General features: G+C 27.9%; 2 protein-coding genes across 2 annotated transcripts; one reads left to right on the top strand and one right to left on the bottom strand.

Moving 5' to 3' along the window:
* Positions 1-10,404: 10,404 nt before the first annotated feature.
* On the bottom strand, positions 10,405-13,744 carry LOC114181787 (uncharacterized). The gene is made up of 2 exons (XM_085672601.1): positions 12,155-13,744; positions 10,405-11,611 (listed from the first exon to the last, which is right to left on the bottom strand). The coding sequence occupies exons 1-2, from the start codon at positions 13,703-13,705 to the stop codon at positions 11,336-11,338; spliced, it is 1,827 nt and encodes a 608-aa protein (XP_085528727.1). The 5' UTR covers positions 13,706-13,744; the 3' UTR covers positions 10,405-11,335.
* A 929-nt stretch (positions 13,745-14,673) lies between these two features.
* On the top strand, positions 14,674-18,104 carry FC1 (ferrochelatase 1). The gene is made up of 9 exons (XM_028068346.2): positions 14,674-15,020; positions 15,385-15,703; positions 15,855-15,998; positions 16,148-16,249; positions 16,422-16,525; positions 16,609-16,735; positions 16,843-16,995; positions 17,148-17,248; positions 17,396-18,104. The coding sequence occupies exons 1-9, from the start codon at positions 14,917-14,919 to the stop codon at positions 17,709-17,711; spliced, it is 1,470 nt and encodes a 489-aa protein (XP_027924147.1). The 5' UTR covers positions 14,674-14,916; the 3' UTR covers positions 17,712-18,104.
* Positions 18,105-20,597: the final 2,493 nt, after the last annotated feature.

Raw genomic sequence — 20,597 nt, 5'->3', positions numbered from 1 at the left:
ATTCACGGGGGGACTATAGAACAGGTGTGAGCACCTTATAATGGAAAAATTAAATTCATTGAGGATTTGGTTCATCCTACACGTACACGTCACGGGCATCCTGCTTTTCTATGTTATATAGACTTGTATGTTAGTATTGAAAATGGTGACATTATACATAATGTGATTATTCCACCAAAAAGTTTTCTATTAGTTCAAAATAATCAATATGTAAAATCAGAACAAGTGATTGTCGATATTCTCGCAGGAACATATACTTTGAATTTAAAAGAAAAAGTTCGAAAACATATTTATTCTGACTTAAAAAAAAGAATGCATTGGAGTACGAATGTGTATCATGCATCAGAATTTAAATATTGTAAATTAAAAACATGTTTCCTTTTTTTAGGAAATGATTTATTAGAGAGAAATTAAAAAACCGACACCACTTTTAATCAAAAAGTTTAAAATAAAAAGTTAATGAGTTTTATTTCTTATATACAGTGATTAACTTTGTTACTTTTATCTATTATGCGAAAGAAATTCACTCTTAAATTATTTTCGACTGGTAATGTCTTGTATTATGTATTTTGTGAAATAAACTTTGTACTTATAATTATTTTAAACCTATGTCTACACATGAAGAGTTTGTTTGTATTTTTTGTACCTTAATTAATATTTTATATTAAAAAATATTTAAAAATTAAGAAAAGAAATAACTTTAAGAATACAAAAAGAAATAACTTTAAAATTATAGTAAATGAAGAAAATAAAATATGGAATTGAAGAAGAGGGAATAGCTTTGGAATGGGTGCCAAGGAATGATCATTGTCATGGGCCATGTACGATAACCTTTCCATTGTTTCAGTGTGTTGAGCGCCAAATTTTTTATCGTTCACTGTTTCATTTTTACTACAAAAAGAAGCAAAAGATTGTATTGGGAAACTCCTTTTTCTTTTTAAATTTTTTGTTTTTATTTCTTCCTCTTGGTAAAATCAAATGTATAATGTATCCATGATTCTAGATTTAATTATTTTTATTTCTACAATGGTTTTTTTTATCCAAATTAAAATGTAACACTCAATAGATATAGGTGTTTTACACATAGGTTTTAATTATTTTTATTTAAGAAAATTGTCTAATTGTCTAGTGGACACCCACATAAAAAAAAATCTGGGAATGGTTAAATAAACTTATTTTTTACTAAATAAATTCATATAAGTTTCCTTAAATTTAAGTTTAAAAAACTTATTTTTTTAAATAATTTTGATATCACAAATTTAAATAAATAATTATAATTAAATAAAAATTTGGATGATTAATATTTTTTCTCTTAATAATTGTTTTTTTGATTATTTAATTTTAAAAAAATCTGAGACATGTTTTGATCTAGATTTTATTAAGAAAGAAGAATTTGTTCCCCCTTTTCAGAAATTTATAGCTTTTTCAGAAGATATTTATGGTCCACTGCTTTCTTCGGTCATACAAAGTATCAATCCTCATTCACAAATTTATTTCTTTGCCATTTTAGAATTGTTAGTTTAGATATTTTTTTAATTCATTTTAAACTCTTCAATCTTGTGGGTTTTTTTTTTTCTCTTATTAAAGATCAAGTACATAAAATCAACATAAATATATAATATTAGACAAGACTGCAAACAGGAGTACTAAACTCTAAAGGATGAAATAATAATAATAATAATAATAATAATAATAGTAACATAATAATAAAATAAGAAGAAAAAACTGCTCAAATAATTACTCTATTTATAAATTTTTTTTCAATTACAGTAAAACAAATTTATTAGCTTAAAAAATGTAACAAATTGCTTAAAATGGTGACTAACATATATAGTCTAATTTGCATCCAAATCAACTGAAACATTCATGAACACTAACAATGTTGTTATATATGAGACAAAAATTGCTCCAACAACCTTTATGTTGAAAATTGATCCATAATTTTTTTCATTGAACCTCACTGTTAATTTTTCGTGCTATGGAGGTTCCATAGTAGTTCGTAAATACAATCAATCAGATCTACCTAGCAAAAATGAGGATTAGCATTCTCTTTAACATTTTTAATTGGTTTTACAGAAAGATAAACTCTTTTTTATATTCGAAGTTATAAGGTTAATTTAATAATAAAAAATTAAAAAATACTAAAAGAGGTCGTAAATTCAACTATTTCGGATTAATATATGAGATATTTAAAGTCTGTTTAAAGGATTAAAAAGGAGTTTAATTTTTTTCAATGACAACAAAATACCAATAACTAACGTTTATCGATAGAAAAAACACTCTTCCATGTATTTGTTTTGACCATTTTTATCATTCAAACAATTTATCATCATTAATTATGTTTACTTTTGCTGATTTTTCATTGCACGGATAACACATATTAAAGTTTGAGATTTTGTGAAGGAAGAGAAGAAAAGCTTGTAGCAAAAGTTGAGTGAGAGAAATGAATTGAATAAGAAAATAAAATACATAAACTAATTGAGTAAAAGCTTATGGTGAAGAGTTTGTAGAGTTATAGTAGAATAATGAGTATAATTGAATATGAGAGAATGTAATAGTTAGAAACATGTCTTGCGATTGAATCCTCATAGTGGTAAGTTACTTATAGAACTTTTTTTGGGTTGGTATTTGGTTTTCTAGATTTCTTGAACAGTAGCATAATTTAGTGTGACACAACAAGTGTTTGGTTTGACGTAATGTCTAGTCGGTGGAACTTATACACAATCATGAAATTGTTTGGACAATAACGTATGTCTATTATTGAAATGGAAGTGAACTTGGATTGTTTGTGTTTTTTTTTTTGTTTTTTTTTATTTTTATGATTTGAGACGAGTACTTTTGATGGAAATTTAATATTGATTAGAAAAATAAATATATATATTACACATACAAACACACATAAAATAACATCCACTCTTAGCTCAAGGTTTCTCAACAAGAATTGAATACTTGGTACCACTGATGCATGTGAAGTGTAATGATTCCACCACCATCGATGGGAACTCATTCATTATTATCATTCATTCCTACTGTTAATATATATAATATTTAGATAATAATATTTTAAAAAAAAATTATTTATTTTAATTTATTTTAATAATACGATATAATAATCTAAAAATAATAAATTAAAATAGATAAAAAAAAATATCAAAATATCATTATTTACTTTATATCGTGCATGTGTCTTTTTGTTCTACAAAGGATCGGTTCCGTTCGTTGTACCATTGAATTCACACCATCCAACATAACTCTATTTCTACTTATAGCATTTTTCTCATTAATTCTACAATCCACTGAATAAAGAAATCATATATGTTGTTTATGGTTTTAAGATTATAATATAGTTTTAAGATTACAACTATATTGATTTGATGCTTGTTTAGAGAATATGATTCTCTTACTGTAATTTTTTTTAATAATAACTAATTTTAATAACAATAAATAATTAATTATTGTATTAATCAATTTAAATATTTATTTATAAATTAAAAATTATTAATAATTAAAATAATTTCAAATTTTTTAATTATTTTATAATATGATAACTAAAATAATTTTATTGTTAATTAGTATTTAAATTAGTCATTAATGTTAATTATCAAAATTTCTACTATAAAAAAATTATCTCTAATTAATAAATTTATTTCTAAATATAATTTTTGTCATTAAAATTACTCATTATTTAATAATTCTTTTTGTAATATCTTAAAAGTACAATTTATGTAGGTCAAATATTTCTCCTGTTACACCACTTTCAATTGATATGTAAATATTTGAACTCAAGTTAAGTGACATTTTTAATGTATTATACATTTTGATATTTTGTTTTAGTTTAAAAGCTTTTATAGGTTAGATATTTTGACATTAAGTATCTTTAATGAAGTATTTTGATTCTTTTTCATAATTTTATCATTGATATCAACTACTGAATTATGTAAAACTTTTGGGTGTACTATTTTTCTTTTATCATTTTCAGTTATTATGGGACTAAAATATTAAAGGATGATATAAAATTATAGGGTTATTTTACTCCCAAAAAAAGTAACAAATCAAAATTCAAATGGGGAATACCATAAGGACAAAAAATAAACCACAAACTTAATTATATTTTTAAGTAACATAAAATTGTTGGTAGTAACTCAAAAATAAATATATATGAACTAGATAACCATTTTCAAAGTAAGTCTTCAAATTAAAAGAATTTATTGGTCTCTAAATTAAACAAAAAAATAAAACATAATTGGTATCTGAAATTAATTTATACCAACTTGAAACCAAAAATAAAAAATTGTTTCCGATTGTTTTGACAGAGCTGCAATAAATCTGTTATTTGTGAATGTTTAAAAAACAAGAAATCGAATTAAAAAAAACTACATATCAACGACTGAACAGTTTTAAATTTTTTAAATATTCCAAATACTTAATGAATAATTCAACATATAATTTATTACCTAGGTAATTTTATCATTTAATTAGTGAAGTTAAAAGATAATTTATTTTTAATATTTTGAAATGAAACTCCAATTACTATAACCCGTTCCATTAGAGGAGATATAAAGTCTTTTTGCATTCGCCAATATTTGTTTTAATCGTACTAAAAGTACTATTCAACTAAATTAATGAAAACTAAAATAATTGTTAAATGCATTTTCTTTTACAAGATAAATCATCTAAGACATTCCGACTAACGAGTGTTCTTCTGTACCGTATTCGTTGGATAAATATCCGTTCTGTATTCGTATTTATATCTGTGTAGCTATTCATTATGCATATATTCACATATTTATTTAATATCTACAGGTATTCACAGGTATTTATAAAAAAAAATTAATATTTAAAAAAATATTTTAATCATAAATTCCAATAAAAATATAATACATAATATTTAAGTGCAAATAACTCATTTAAATAGTATTGAATGATTATTTTGAAAAAAAATAAAAATTTTTTAAAACTAACTGACAAAAAATAACTCATTCAATTTTAATGTATTAATATTTTAATCATATTTTTTAATTTTTTTTTAATTTAAATTAAAATATAAAGGATACATATGAATACAAATAATGCAATATCCGCATGTGGATATAAAAATATTTGTACCCTTTTATAATACTTATTTTCTACGGTTACATATTTTATCCGTAGTTATCCACCGCTACAAACTTTTTTACATAACTAAAAGAAAATTTATTACAATGATGACAAAAATGTGATCAGATCAATTTTTCACATAAATATTTATATAGTTTTTGTATTTCCAATTAATACTACTAGTCATAGCCATGTTGAAGAGAAAAGTGTGAAGATATTTGAATAAATTATAATGCAGATGAGTACAAAATATTGATAATTGAATTGCCAAAAGATCTCTGATGCTACTTTGTCTCAGGGCCTTTGCATGTCTTATCCAACACTTTGGCTGCACCACATGTCATTCATCAATCATGCTGTCTACTTCCATAGCACTCATATATATATATATATATATATATATATATATATATATATATATATATATATATATATGGTTGTAGTGCATTGAAGGGTATTGGTGTAATTTTGTATTAAGGGCATATGTTTAACCTGTTTGTTCTTCTACCTGATAACTGTCACATGTGGCAGATAACAGGATCAATGTTTCTTAGTTCTCTATTCAACAAGGACCAATAATTGAGACGATTGACTAACCCTAGAAAGTTATATGCTGCAAAAATTCACATACATAAAATTCAACAAAAGATAGAAACTATTAGTTTCTTTAATCACATGATGTTTAACTTAACCTTTCATAAAATACATGATTAAGTTTATTAATTGTATCAACAAATATATGAGCTTAATCCATTTTTTATTGAGTTATTCTTTGAAACTTTCGAGTAACAAGTAACAACAATTAACGGTATACTCTCCCTCTTATTATAAGGTAAATTCCTACCATTATATAATATTCAATTTACATATTTATTTTATTTTTGTGAAAAGAAAACAAAAAGAATAGTAGTCTTTTTTTGTTCAGTAATAATAGTATCATTATATAAAAAGGTAAGTTACATTTTTGTCCTTTAAAATATTTTGTTGGTTTATATACCCTTTTTCTTTTCATAATAGAGCAAAATGATATATGTGTACGAAGCAGGACCCTATGAGCAAGCAGAGTTAATTCAGATCGTACATCCAATACACCAATGGATCCTATGGACCCAACTTCGTCTTCATCACCACTATATTATAATATTATTATTCTTTAAATGCTTTATTATATAGCCAATTAAATATTTATCATTTTTTTCATATTAAAGAATCATCTAAAGTAGTGGATAAGACTCAAAAGACAATTAGTATAAGCTGTAAGAACACGAGGTTATATTTTATATGAAACACCAAATGAATTTCATGCTGAATAATTTTCAAAAGACAATAAAAAAAGTTGCATGAACTTTTTGCTATAATATTATCTTAAAAAAGTTTGCAGATAATAAACATTTTTAGTGGAGGTTGAAACTGAATAATATTTGAGACTAAAAGCTGTTAAAATATATGTTGTTGAAAAGGGAGAAACCCTAGTTAGATTGGTTAAAGAAAAAGAATGTGTAAGATGAATACCTGTTCAGAGTTGAGACACTGTTGATGGATCCTCCAAGCCGTAAAAGAGAAACCACAAACACTCTCATCCAACACTTCCAAATGCTATATATACTGTGTTTGTTGTACATGGTTCTATGACGAGTTTAATTTTTATATAAACATGGTATAAAATGACGAATTAATAGTAAGTAATCTTTAAGAATGACTTTTGAAATTGTTTAATATATATATATATATATATATATATATATATATATATATATATATATATATATATATATATATATATATATATATATATATAATCCTCTTAACACGATTGTGTTAATTTCTTTACATGTTTTTAACGACATTCTATGTTAATATTTGAGTTGAGACTTGTCAAATAATGTAAGCAATTACACGTTAGCCTAAAATACCATTTGACATGTAAAAAAATAACACAATTGAGTTAGGATGGTTATATCTATCTATTTTAAAGTTTGAGAGTCCAAACTATATGAAAGTTTGAAATAATTTTTTATTAAAGTTTAGGGACTAAAAACATATTTAATCTATATTTTCAATATAATAATAAACCTAATGATCTTAATGGACTTAAATCAAACAAAATCATACACTGTAAAGTTTGTTTATCATATATGATTGAGTAATGGATAATTTGTTGTGTATATTTATTAAATTAAGAAGTAATCTCTTAATTAGTAATTTGATTTCATTAATTCATTCTTTTTTTTTTACTTAATTAAGCTCTTTTTATAAAGACTCAATGTGATCCTCTGTTGAATTGATTTTAGCATCATTTGGAACGTATCAAACTCTAAGTCATCATCTACCTTAAAAGGTATCATGTGTCAAAATAAGAGGCTCCTCTGTAAGAAGATCACTCATATTTTAATACGTAACATTTTTTAACAGCACTAAATCAATTTAAAATAAAATGTGTCACATTAAGTATTTTTTTTCTTCTAAACAATAGAGACTCGAGTTTTTTTATAAAAATTAGAACTCAGTTTCGTCTTTTAAAAAGATAAAATAGGTATCAAAACAAATTAAAGACCTATAACTAAATTACTAATTAAGTTGTTAAGTATAAAACAAGAAAAAGACAAATGATTATTTTGAATATAAAAACTTAGTTTATATAAAATAAGTCTTTAAGTGATATAAATTGGTTCAAAGGCTTTTTAAAAGTCATATTTTAGGCATTATTGTGAAAATTACTTAGATATAAACATTTTATTATGTGATATTATTTGGTTACAACATAGTTAAAGGTGACTCAAACAACAATATTCACTATTACAGACAAATGTATATATACATGACTATTTTCTTCTCTGCTTGCTGCTTTTTGCATGCATCATCTTTGCTACTGTTCCTCACCATGTTTGTTGATCCTACCTCTCTACAAGTATGAATAAAATAAAAGTATTATGTACTAACACATGTTTTTAATTAAAAATTTAGTTAAATTATTCTTTTGGCACGTGACGTTGACTCTAACATCGTCTGACCAAACTAACAATAAAGACTAAATTGAATCATTTTTAAGAAAAAGAAGAACAAATTAAAATAATGAAAAATTTGAAAACCAAACTGATATTACTTGATAAATAGAGAGATCAAAAGAATAATTTAATCAAGTTCAAATTTTGGTCAAACGGTTACTTTTCATCGTAAATATCCTTGAATTTTGGGATTAGTTGAGAAGTTGTAATTGAAATTTCGTACAATTCCGACCTGTGTGGTAAAATTGCAATTGTTTAAAAAGTATCTCTTAATAATCTTAGCATATTATTGGAGTTTGATTGGTATATTATACTGAATGTGTCTCCTTACTTGAACGATTTTAGAAAAATAGAAATTTGAGATTATAAGAGAACGTTGTAATTGTTACATCTTGTGAAAAAGAATGATGAAAAGTTTTATCTAATGCGTTTTGACATGTATGCATATATCCCTAACTAATAACTATTCATACAAATTTTCTTTAGGCAATTAAGCGCTTCAGCGGGTGTTGAAAGATTATTAAACCATCATTAACTACAAGTTTAAGTGCATGAGAATTTTTTTAATAAGATTATCGTTTTATATTTGTATGGTAGGAGGAAATTTAGGTTCATAAACCTGGAGACAGATGATAAAAAATTAATATTACATAAGGACTTGTATATTTTTTATTTTGATTATTATTTAAAACATATGACTATTATAAAAAAAAACCTTTTATACTCAATAAATGGTTTACACCGTCTCTTATCAAAAATTAACTAACAATTATCTGATAAAAAAAAAAAATTCATAGATCATCTACTACTACTTTTCTTTAATCTTTGATTAATGATTTTTTTTATATATTCATTTCGAATTCTGTTTCAGGTATTCGAGGTCTGTCATTCCCAGGAAGGAGACAACTTCAAATAAAACATAGAAAGATAAAAATGGAATTAAAAAAATAATGAAGTGCAGATAGAAATTCATGAGGTGCAGAAAGCAATTGCCTGGAGTGTCAGGGAAAAATATATTATAAAAATTGTCTTGTTTTTATTGGGCCGGAGAATTTATTTAATTAAGTTGGCCAAGTGAAGTCTCCATATATATTTAACAATTTACAATCCTAATTGTTATTTTGTGATTAATAGTTATAAAGTGCATTTTGTGATTAACAATTTAAACTAAAAACAACATAGCCTAACTCAATTTGGCCACAAATCAAAATTTAGTTTTTTTTTTACAATATGTTTGATGAAATGCCACAATGAACTGGGAACGTAAATTATTCATGTTTAAATGATGGGACATGTCTACATATTTAAAACTAACCAGAATATGCATGCAATTTCAACATGAGAAATAGCACAGTTTATATTACATTATGAAGTTTAGCAGTAGATGACTAGAATTAATGACTTTGTTTTCCCAATTTTCAGTGCCATATATATATATATATATATATATATATATATATATATATATATATATATATATATATATATATATATATATATATATATATATATATATATATATATATATATATATATATATATATATATATATATATATATATATATTCAATATACTGTACATTATATTTACTATATTTATACTTACATATTGCACATTTTTTTCTTAAAGGAAAAATTTAGTTTCTGGAATTCGAATATTTGGAAAATGATATATAAATAATAGCAAAAGTTAAATAAATAAATAAATAAGTACATATAAACAGACATATTTTAAAGAAATTTAAATTAGTAAAATTTTAAAGATTTTTTTTAAATGAAGATTCGGAAGAAAGTAATTGAACGTAAGTGATATAGTTAAATCCATTGAGAACAAATAAAAGAATATATTAATTTAAAATAATGTATGTATGTGAATTTATAAAAATAAAAATATGAATAAATATTTTAAATACACATATTGTAATCTTACAACAACTTAAAAAACCTACAAAATTATTTTATTTACTTGCCAAATTTTTAACTATCCAAAATATTAAAAATTTAAAAATTATACCACGTACTTATTTTTATATTAATTTAAATTTCACATAAAACTATCAAAATTTTAAAAAATTTTCAAATAATTTCTCTTAAATCATGTTGTTCTTTATTTTTATTCTTCTAATTTTGCACTCCTAACTTTTAAATAAATTACTATTGTGCTGAGTGTTTTTCCCTTTTCAGAAGGCCACAAAATTAGAAATACTCTGAAGCTGATTTTAAATCTGTCAAAACTGATTTTCGTAAAAAACTGATACACTTTTATTGAATGAACCTATCAACTGAAGTTGTAAACAAAAAATTACTCACACGAAAACAGCTAAACAGCAAAATGTTACTCCTAAGATAAAGAAAGTATCAAATCTTCAAACATCAACTTTCAAATCTTCAAACACTGCAGAGCTGTTATTCTTAAAATTAGAATCAACTTCATCAGCAAAAAATGCATCTAGATATGAACAAGCATCAGCATTACTAACTGCAGGTATATTAATAGGACCAATGGCAAATGCTGAATCAAGAATATTAGAATGAGGAGAAATATCAGTGAAATCAATAATAGCAACAGTGTCAGCAATAGGCTTCATAAGATCATAACACATATGGTCAACAGCAAGAAACTATGTACTAAAACCCCATGTGAACTGGTATAAAAACTTTGATTGGAAGAACCTACACAAGTAACACCAGCAAAAATCACGTTAGAGACAAAAGATAAATGTTAGTTGTGTTAATGGTGTTAGTGAACTGAGATAACTCTGCAAACATATGTGAAAGAGTTAGTAAAGTTAGAATCAGCCAAAAAAAAAAATTAGTATCAACACTGTTATGTCAGTCAAAACTACAACCAAAATCAGTTTAACAAAAGCTAAGCGAAACAGAAAACTAATCTATCTACTATGGTTAGAGCAATTAATCAGAATAGCTACACTCAACTAAAAACAACTATCTAATATAGACTTAGAATCTTACTTTAGTATCTAGTATAACTATCTAAGGTATCAAGAAAACTAGAAGGTCTAGCAGAAGTAAGAGAACAATTTCTTAACAATAAACCTAACTACAAAAAAAACCAAACTCTTTTCACTTCCAAACTCTTTGAGAGAGAAAAATATATGCTTTGATGGCTTAGAAGTATAGGGAACAACTCGAGCATCAATCCGACGAAATAGCTAAAGTTAGAATGTTTAGGTAAGTGAAATCTGATTTGTGAAGACAGTGATGGAGGATTACTACATCATTTTATTTCTACAAAATCCATTGATTGTGATGTTGTCGCTATAAACACTAGGAGTTATTCCCGTTTCTGTCATAGTACTAAATAGGTGTCTATCATTTTCCACCTCTTTGAGTGAATAATACCCATCCATTAGAGTGTTAAGGGTAATAGAATTAGGTCTTACACAAGCTTTTACCATCACTGCTAATACTTTCCTGGCTTCTCTTACATTTCCTTTCTTACATAAGGCATCAATTAGCATATTATAGACATAAACATTAGGTTCATGTTATTTAATACCATCATTCAACAAATCAACTGCTTCTTGTAACTGACTCCCTATGAAAAGCCTCAAACTAAAGTATTATAGGTTAAAAGATCGGATAAATTCCCTTGGCAAGCGTTTCAGAATACAAATCATAAGGCTCGTTTTCAAGTTTATCTTTGAATACAGTAAATAACAGTGCTATACATTACCACAAGATGCACTTTCAATTATTCTAAGCAACTTGATGGCAGCTTCTGTCTCTTCTATCTTGCACGAGCCATGATCAAAATCCTGTAACTACCTTGGTTGGGCCCAAACCCTTGTGCTACCACATGTCATGAAAGTTGATTTTTGCTTGATCTAACCCTTGAAACATAGAGATTTGATGAGTGTTGTTAAAGTTATGGCGTGTGGGTGATAACCCAGTATGAGAATCTTAACAAAAACACAGAAAGCGAAGGCCATTTGGTCTAAGTGGCAGAAACAACTGATCTGATGAGGATGTTGAGATTGATAAGGTCACTTGAATTCCCTTGAGTTTCATTTGGTTAAAAAGGCCTTTTATGGGTTCAGCAATCCTCTAGAGACCATTTCCCGAAGAAATGTCTCTGCCTTGTCATTCTCATCTTTTTCAAAGAGAGCCCTAATCATTATTTCGAAGGTTACTGCATTAGGCAAGCAACCATTGTCTTCCATTTTGGACCATAAGGTCAATGCCTCATCAAGCAAACCCTTCTTACAAAGACCATTGATCATAATACTATAACTACGTACATTTAAAGGGTAGCCTTTAATTAAAAGATCTTGAAAGATCTCTTGTGCCTTCTCAAGTCTTCCCCCTCTGCACATTCCATCAATAAGTATGCTCCAGGTGTACATGTCCGGTCGAATTCCCTTTTCCATCATTGTCTTCAATAATTCAAATGCCCTGTCTAGATGATAGTTTTTACATAAAGCATCTATCAAGCAATTGTAAGTGATTACATCTGGTTGCTGATTTCTATCATGCATCTCATCAATAAGATCCCAAACATAAGCTATTCTCCCGGATTTGCATAAACCATCGATAAGAGAAGTGTAAGTTACTGTATTAGGAACCATATTCCTCTCATGCATTCCCCAAAAGAGATTCATGGCCTCATCCACCATTTTACTCTTACATAATCCATTAATCATCATGTTATAGCTGTGAACATCAGGAGTTACTCCCATTTGGATCATAACATTAAATATGTGTTTAGCATTCTTCACCTCGTTAACTAAGTAATGCCCATCCATCAAAGTGCTAAGGGTAACAACATTAGGTTTCACACAAGCTTTCACCATCACACCTAGCACACTCTTGGCTTCTTTTATCTTTCCTTCCTTACATAAAGCATCAATAATTATATTATAGATACAAACGTCGGGCTTGATATTATTTGATATCATTTTATTTATCAAATCATAAGCCTCTTTTGCAAGATTATCTTTGAATAGAGAGTCAATAATAGTGGAGTACATTACCACATCAGACTTCGATAATCCACCTTCTACCCTTCTGAGCATCTTGATGGCAGCTTCGGTTTCTCCTATCTTGCACAAGCCATTGATCAAAATCCCGTAACTAATTTCATTTAGCCGAAACCCTTGTGCTACCACCTTGTCATATAAGTTGAGCGCTTTCATGACCTCACCCTTAAGACAGAGACCTTTGATGAGTGTACTTAAGGTTATAGCATCTGGATGATAACCCAGTTTGAGAATCTTGGAAAGAATAGAGAAAGCTAAGGGCATTTGGTCTAAGTGGCAGAAACAATTGACGAGGATGTTGAGAATGACAAGGTTACCCTGAATTCCCTTGAGCTCCATCTGCTTAAAAAGTGAAATAGCAGTAGGGTAGTGCTTCATCCTTGTAAGAGATCCCAAAATCTTCCCAAATTGGAAGATGGGAGGAACACGTCGCATATGAAGCATGCCATCGAATTGGGAAACGGCGTCGTGAACATGGTCATGGTGAAGTGAAGGAGATTGAGAATGAGAGTGTAAGAAAGAGAAGGAAGAAGGGTTGAGAAAAAAAGGAGAAAACTTGGGAATGGAAGAAGAAGGACAAAACCTTAACCTTGTTACTGACATTGTTATGTTCACAACAAAGACGAAAGAAGGGCGTAGTGGTGGAAGTAAACTAAAGTGTGGGTGAGTGTAGAAATAGAACACTTTTTTTAAGTCAAAATTTAGTTTTTTGGTGGATTCGAATATTTGAAAAAATGGTATGTATGTGAATTTAGAAAAATAATTGAACGTATCTGATGTACGTAAATCTATTGAGTAATAACAAAATATATTAATTTAAAAAATTAGATGTATGTGAATTTAGAAAAATAAAAATATGAATAAAAACCTAAAAAATTATTTAATTTTCATGTCAAGTTATTAACTATCAAAAATATTAAAATTTTAAAAATCATGCCACTTACTTATTTTTAAATTAATTATTATTACTAAATAAAAATATATTTATGACTTTTAATTTTACATCAAACTATCATAAATTTAAAATTGTATTCAAATAATTTCTCTTAAATCATCTTGTTCTTTATTCTTATTTTTCTATTTTTCCACTCCTAACTTACTTTTAAATGAATTACTATTACCACATACCATCATATTTTTCAAAACTTTAAAGCAGCTTATTCTTTATTTTCATTTTTCTAACTTTTTGCTTCTAATTTATTTTAAATTAAATTATTATTACTAAATAAATACACATTTTCCAATTTTAACTTTAAAAAACCAATCATAATTATAAAATATTGTTTTTCTATTTTTTGTTAAATTGCATTATTTCTAATTTTATTTTCAAAATTTTCTCTTTCCTATTTTAAAAAAATGAAAGATGAAAAAAATAGAAAATCTAGTTAAGAATTTGATTTATAATAAATCGAATTTTGATAAAATTATTATCAATTAATACTCATAATTTGAAGAAAAAAAAAGTGTTTTATCCGTGTATCCTATAAATATAACAAGCATATGCTGGGCAACAAAAATGAGAAACATGCTATAAAGTCAAAAAAATTTGAGTGTACCTCCAAACACGCAATAGAAGACTTATTGTTGGTTTTTGGTGTTTGGTATTGACTTTTTGAGTTCAACTTTGGCAACCAAAAAACTTAATATAATAGTACTTTTTCCTCCTAAGATCACCATTTTATTATATCAAATGAATTTTTAGAAGTTGAAGAGGTGAAATTTAATGGTCATTTAATTAATTAGTAAATTGGAAAAATAAATCTCCGCTTCCTCTACCGGATTTGGTGTTCGGCCTCGCCTCCTGCGCCGTCGAAATGATGCACACCGGCGCCGCCGCCACCTGCGATCTGGATCGATTCGGCGTCGTTTTCAGGTCTGGCCCTCGCCACTCGGACTGCGTAACCTTCGCTGCCAACAAGTAATCCTTTGTCCATTTTCTAGGGCTTTTGCTTTTCTAATTTGTTTTCCTTTCCACCGTAGATTCCAAATCACACCTCTCACTCCATCCACTGATTTGATTTGTCTGTCACATATGTATGCAATTTCACTTGAATGTTATCAAAAATCCGTTATGGCGGAGTTATGGCTTGTCGCCGCAACATGGCGGTGACGATGCGGGTTTTTCATGGCGGTCACAACATGCCGCGGCTGTTGCGGCTGCCGCCGCAAACTGCAAGCATATCCTAACTCGATATGAGTCACAGTTTTCTATGTGATGCTGAATTTATCACCTCTAAGGAGAGTTTACTAACTAAATGCTTGGTCACTCTTAATTTTTTCAGGTTACGTTCTGATGTCCGAAATCCTGGCTGTGTTGATCTCCGTTCAAATTTTAACAAGTCTCCGTCTCAAGTGTCTTTGTTTTTGTGTTCTGACTCCACCAATAGAAGAAATAGCCTGCTTTGTGTGAACCCCTCTGGCAGGAGAAACCTAGGTGGTCGAGCTTCTTATTCTGTGGAGACAGGTGCTTATGATGTAGCTGCCTTACAACCTCCTACGCATGTTGCAGAAGAAAAAGTTGGCGTGCTACTTCTCAATCTAGGAGGACCAGAGACATTGAATGACGTTCAACCTTTTCTGTTTAATCTTTTTGCTGATCCTGTATGTTAAGTTTGTTTGTGTTTTTTCTATGTTAAGTTTGTTTGTGTTTTTTCTATGGTTGGTTACTTTATTCCGTTTGTGAAAATTCCACATTAATAAACCTAGTACATTCGAATGATTTGAATGATGAGCGTTTCTTGTATTGCGACAGGATATCATTCGTCTTCCAAGATTGTTTAGGTTTCTCCAGCGACCATTGGCAAAATTGATTTCTGTGCTTCGAGCTCCTAAATCCAAGGAAGGGTATGCTGCTATTGGTGGTGGCTCTCCTTTACGCAAAATTACAGATGACCAGGTAGAGTTCAATTTTTTGGTTTTCCCATTATATGCTGCGTTGTGTTTTTCTGCAACAAGAATTCTTTGTTGGCCCTTTTCCCGTTACAATCAATGAATGTTATGTCTGTTGGTAATTTTTCTGGAACTAATGAAGCTTTTGTGGTGCAGGCACTTGCAATCAAAAAGGCTTTGGAAGCAAAGGGCCTCTCTTCAAATGTGTACGTGGGGATGCGATACTGGTATCCATTCACCGAAGAAGCAATTCAGCAAGTAAGTTCTTGTGCTTTTTTTCATTTCTGCATTCTTCTCTCATTCATCCATTTGCTCTTTTCATAATTAAATGACATACTGAACAATTAATTATGAATTGGATTATTTCTTCTGGGCTCCAGTGGCTCACCTTTGACTTGAGTCTAAAATCAAAGCTTGTCTTGAATGACAGATTAAGAGGGACAGAATAACAAGGCTTGTGGTACTACCACTTTATCCCCAATTTTCTATATCCACAACTGGATCAAGCGTCCGTGTTCTTGAGCAAGTATTCAGGTACTGCTTATTGGCACTTCATGATTAATGCCCTTAGGTGATTCAAGGATTATTCTTTTATCAACTGATATCGTTTAATTCAGGGAGGATGCCTATTTGTCTACTCTTCCTGTTTCCATTATAAACTCTTGGTATCAACGAGAAGGTTACATCAAGTCAATGGCTAACTTAATTGAGAAAGAGCTCCAGAGCTTTTCTGAACCAAAAGAGGTAGATTATTATTGTGTTGAATGCTTCTTTCCAGATGCCTCTTACATAAATCGAAGGCTGTGTGATGTATTTTACTGCACTTTGAACCGTTGCATTTTTCTGTGTAGGCGATGATATTTTTCAGTGCCCACGGTGTACCTGTCAGTTACGTCGAGGAGGCTGGGGATCCATACCGAGATCAAATGGAGGAGTGCATTTTCTTGATCATGCAAGAGTTGAAAGCTAGAGGAATTAGTAATGAGCACACTCTTGCTTATCAGGTTTGTTTTGATTTTGAATCCTTGAACTCAACTTTTCTGGCGTCTTGAGTTAAATGGAGATTTCATATTTAAATCCCGGCTTGTATTATTGCTTTCTGTGGTGTACCCTTTATTTTTCTGTTTTCATACCTTTTTGTTGGATGAATTTCCAGAGTCGAGTGGGTCCTGTACAGTGGCTGAAACCATATACGGACGAAGTTCTTGTTGAGCTTGGCCAGAAAGGTGTAAAGAGTCTTTTAGCTGTTCCAGTGAGGTACGTTATTATTGGTCTTATACGCTTGTAGATATAAATATTATAGACGGTAGCTTATGGGTTTTCCAGTATGTTACTCATTACAGTACTGTAGAAAGTTGTGAATATACCTGAGAGTAAAAGTAATCCCGTTTTATTGTATCTCAGCTTTGTGAGTGAGCATATTGAGACCCTTGAAGAAATTGACATGGAGTACAAGGAACTGGCTCTTGAATCTGGCATCAAGAATTGGGCACGTGTACCTGCCCTTGGTCTTACCCCTTCCTTCATTACAGATTTGGCTGATGCAGTAATAGAAGCTCTCCCATCAGCAAAAGCAATGTATCCACGGATCAGCACTTCTGAAGATGCTGATCACGACCCTGTCAAATATTTCATCAAGTTATTCTTTGGTTCATTCTTGGCATTCATCTTGTTCTTGTCACCCAAAATGATCATGGCATTCAGGAATCATGTTATTTAGAAGGAATAAATTCTGCTAGCTGAATTAGATACGCAAAGCATATAGAGATGAATCTGTTGGTAGCAAACATGGTATACTTGGATTTTTTCTTTTTGGCTTTAGTTTCTCTCATTCCAACCTCTTCTGTATACACAACACAGCTATAGAAGAAGCGAATTTTCTCATAAGGGAAACTTGCACATCGGCTTAAAGAATATTCGAAGAATAATTGACACAGGTATCTGTTTTAGAGCAAAGAAGCATTCACTCGATCTCGGATATTAGACCCCCAACAAGTTATTGATTTTTGTATATTGTTTAAACCTTGTCTACATTTTAAATTTTGGCACAAACTGTTTGATCAACTACTTTGTATTCAGTTTAATGTTAGATTTATGTCTCTGCTTATCCAGATACCGAGATTAATGTCATGCTATTTTTATGCTGCTGTCTTGTAGAACTGAATTTTGAATCTTGTAATGTGAGGGTTAAATTATGGGATTAATATTATTATTATTTTTTTTCAAATGAGAGCACCTTTGATCGTGAACAAGTACAAAATACATAAAAGTATAAAAGTTAATGTCATTGCAGGTCAACATGTCAAAAAATTAGATATCGGGAACCAATCAGACTCACCGTGATTTCAGTTGGGTCCGGTTAAGAAATTAGAAGAATTTTCGGATTATGTGGATTTGAGTTGGGTTGGTTTCACTTACAATTTTATTTTTTTTTAACTTGTTATGATAATGTTTTTAGCTCAATGTTCATTTGCAAAGCAATTCATTATGAAGTTTTAGAATAACCGGTAATTCTAATATTATTGCATATGTGAAATTATTTTGTCTTTGGACGTATAAGTATGCAGTCATAACCACTGTTGATGGGATTTATTTGTACTTTTTTATATTTGTGATTTTACAAATTTTAATATTAAAAAAAACATAAAATTGTTTTCATTCTATAAATTTTAAATATTTGAAAATAATTGAAAAGTTAATTTTTAATTTTATGAGTCAGTTAATCACTCTAATTAATCTATTTTATATCAAAAAATTAATGGGGTTAAATTTTTTCATTTTTAACTTAACCCTAACTAATTAGGGTTAATCCGATGTGGGTGAATTGGAATGATAACACGTCATGTTTACTTGTAACTTAATTCGAAAAAAAATTATTCTGTGATTTGTCGATTTATTTATTGAATTCTTGTTTAAAAAATACTTTTGAATATTTTTAAAAGTCGTGAATATCCACGTATCCATAAATATTTAAAAATTTTATATTATAATTTTTAAAATAAAATTATTAAAAATAATAAAATATAAATTTATTTTATTTTATTTTATTTTATTTTATTTCATTTTATTTTATATTTAATTTAACTTAATAAAATATAATTTTAATTTTAATTTTAGTTAAATTAAATTAAATTTAATAAAATTTAATTTAATTTTAATTTTAATTTTTTATGATATCACAAATATAATTATATAATATTTATACTAAATCCATTAATAAACCTATATTAAAATATTCAAGCCTGACTTGACTTACTGGGAAGAGCATCATAGATAAACTCTTGAAAGATAAACTCAAATGGTTATATTAAATATTCATTCCTTGGATTTGGATTTAGTGATAAGTTCACCGCCATTAAATTGCAAAGTCTAGAGAAAACCAGTTGCAGCTTTATCTAAGATAAATCTTTCATCTCTCCATACCCAATACCCAATATCTCATGCAATCTTTTTCAGGATTTCATACTATAATATATCACCTATTTTAATTTTACCTTTGCTAAAAAAATACACATCTTTTAATATTTGATATAAATTACGTTTCATAGTTTTGTAAGTAAATTAATAAAAAAAAATGTGTTACTAATGTCCACTTCTCTCATATGAAAGATTGTTGAACCAAATCTTTGTCTTAATCAGACAAATTTATCTGCATCGTACCAAGTGAATCGAGCCTGCTAACGTAGAATATTAAATTAACATGTTTTATATATATTATCATCTCATTATCTTAATATAAATTTTTAATTTTATCTTCTTGATGCATTCAACTGATTCAAGCGGTTACCATATTTGCAATACTTTTATATTCACCGACAAATTAAAATTTCTAAGTATTATAATTATTCAACATAATTATAATTATTACCCTTAACAATAGTTGCATCTCATAAATATTACTTAAAGATATAGATTCAATTTCTAAGCATTATTTTTATAAAATATCAATATTATTATTATTATTATTATTATTATTATTATTATTAAAACTAATTATTTAGACCATTTATAAGATGATTATTATACAATTTGGTAAATTGGTAATATATTATAGATTATGATTATATATCAATATCAAATTATTCCACACCCCTGCGTGTACTATATATTCAAAAATGTACTCTAATTTCTTATTTACTATTTATTCGACATGTTAGTGATACTAAAATGACATAAAAATATCCATAGTGGAAAATATATTTAAGTTATTAAAACAAAGTCCATTCCTGTTATTTTTATTCATTTAAATGAAATTAATGTTGCATAGATAATTATGAAATATTCTTAATGCGTAAACATAAATAGTATTTTCAATTCCTTCAAATTTTCCTTCTCAGAATATCAACGATCCACAAATTGCGTGTTTGCGCTTGACATGAATTTATCTCTTTTTAAATTAAAACGTATTAGATTTATTTTGAATAAAATAAATAAATTATTAAATTTATGATATATATATATATATATATATATATATATATATATACCATAAATTATAAGCAATATAAACATATTTTAAGAAAAATAGTAGCTTAATATTTTGAATAAATTTTACTAATACTGTATTTCTTAGAAAATTAAATATTAAATATCAACGGTAATAAAT

This window comes from Vigna unguiculata, chromosome 4 (genome assembly GCF_037176805.1).
Source record: "Vigna unguiculata cultivar grain cowpea cultivar isolate G323 ecotype 2 chromosome 4, ASM3717680v1, whole genome shotgun sequence".
In the NCBI taxonomy this organism is placed as follows: Eukaryota; Viridiplantae; Streptophyta; class Magnoliopsida; order Fabales; family Fabaceae; genus Vigna; species Vigna unguiculata.
Note: the sequence above shows the minus strand (reverse complement) of the source record. Positions and strands in the feature narration are given on the sequence as shown.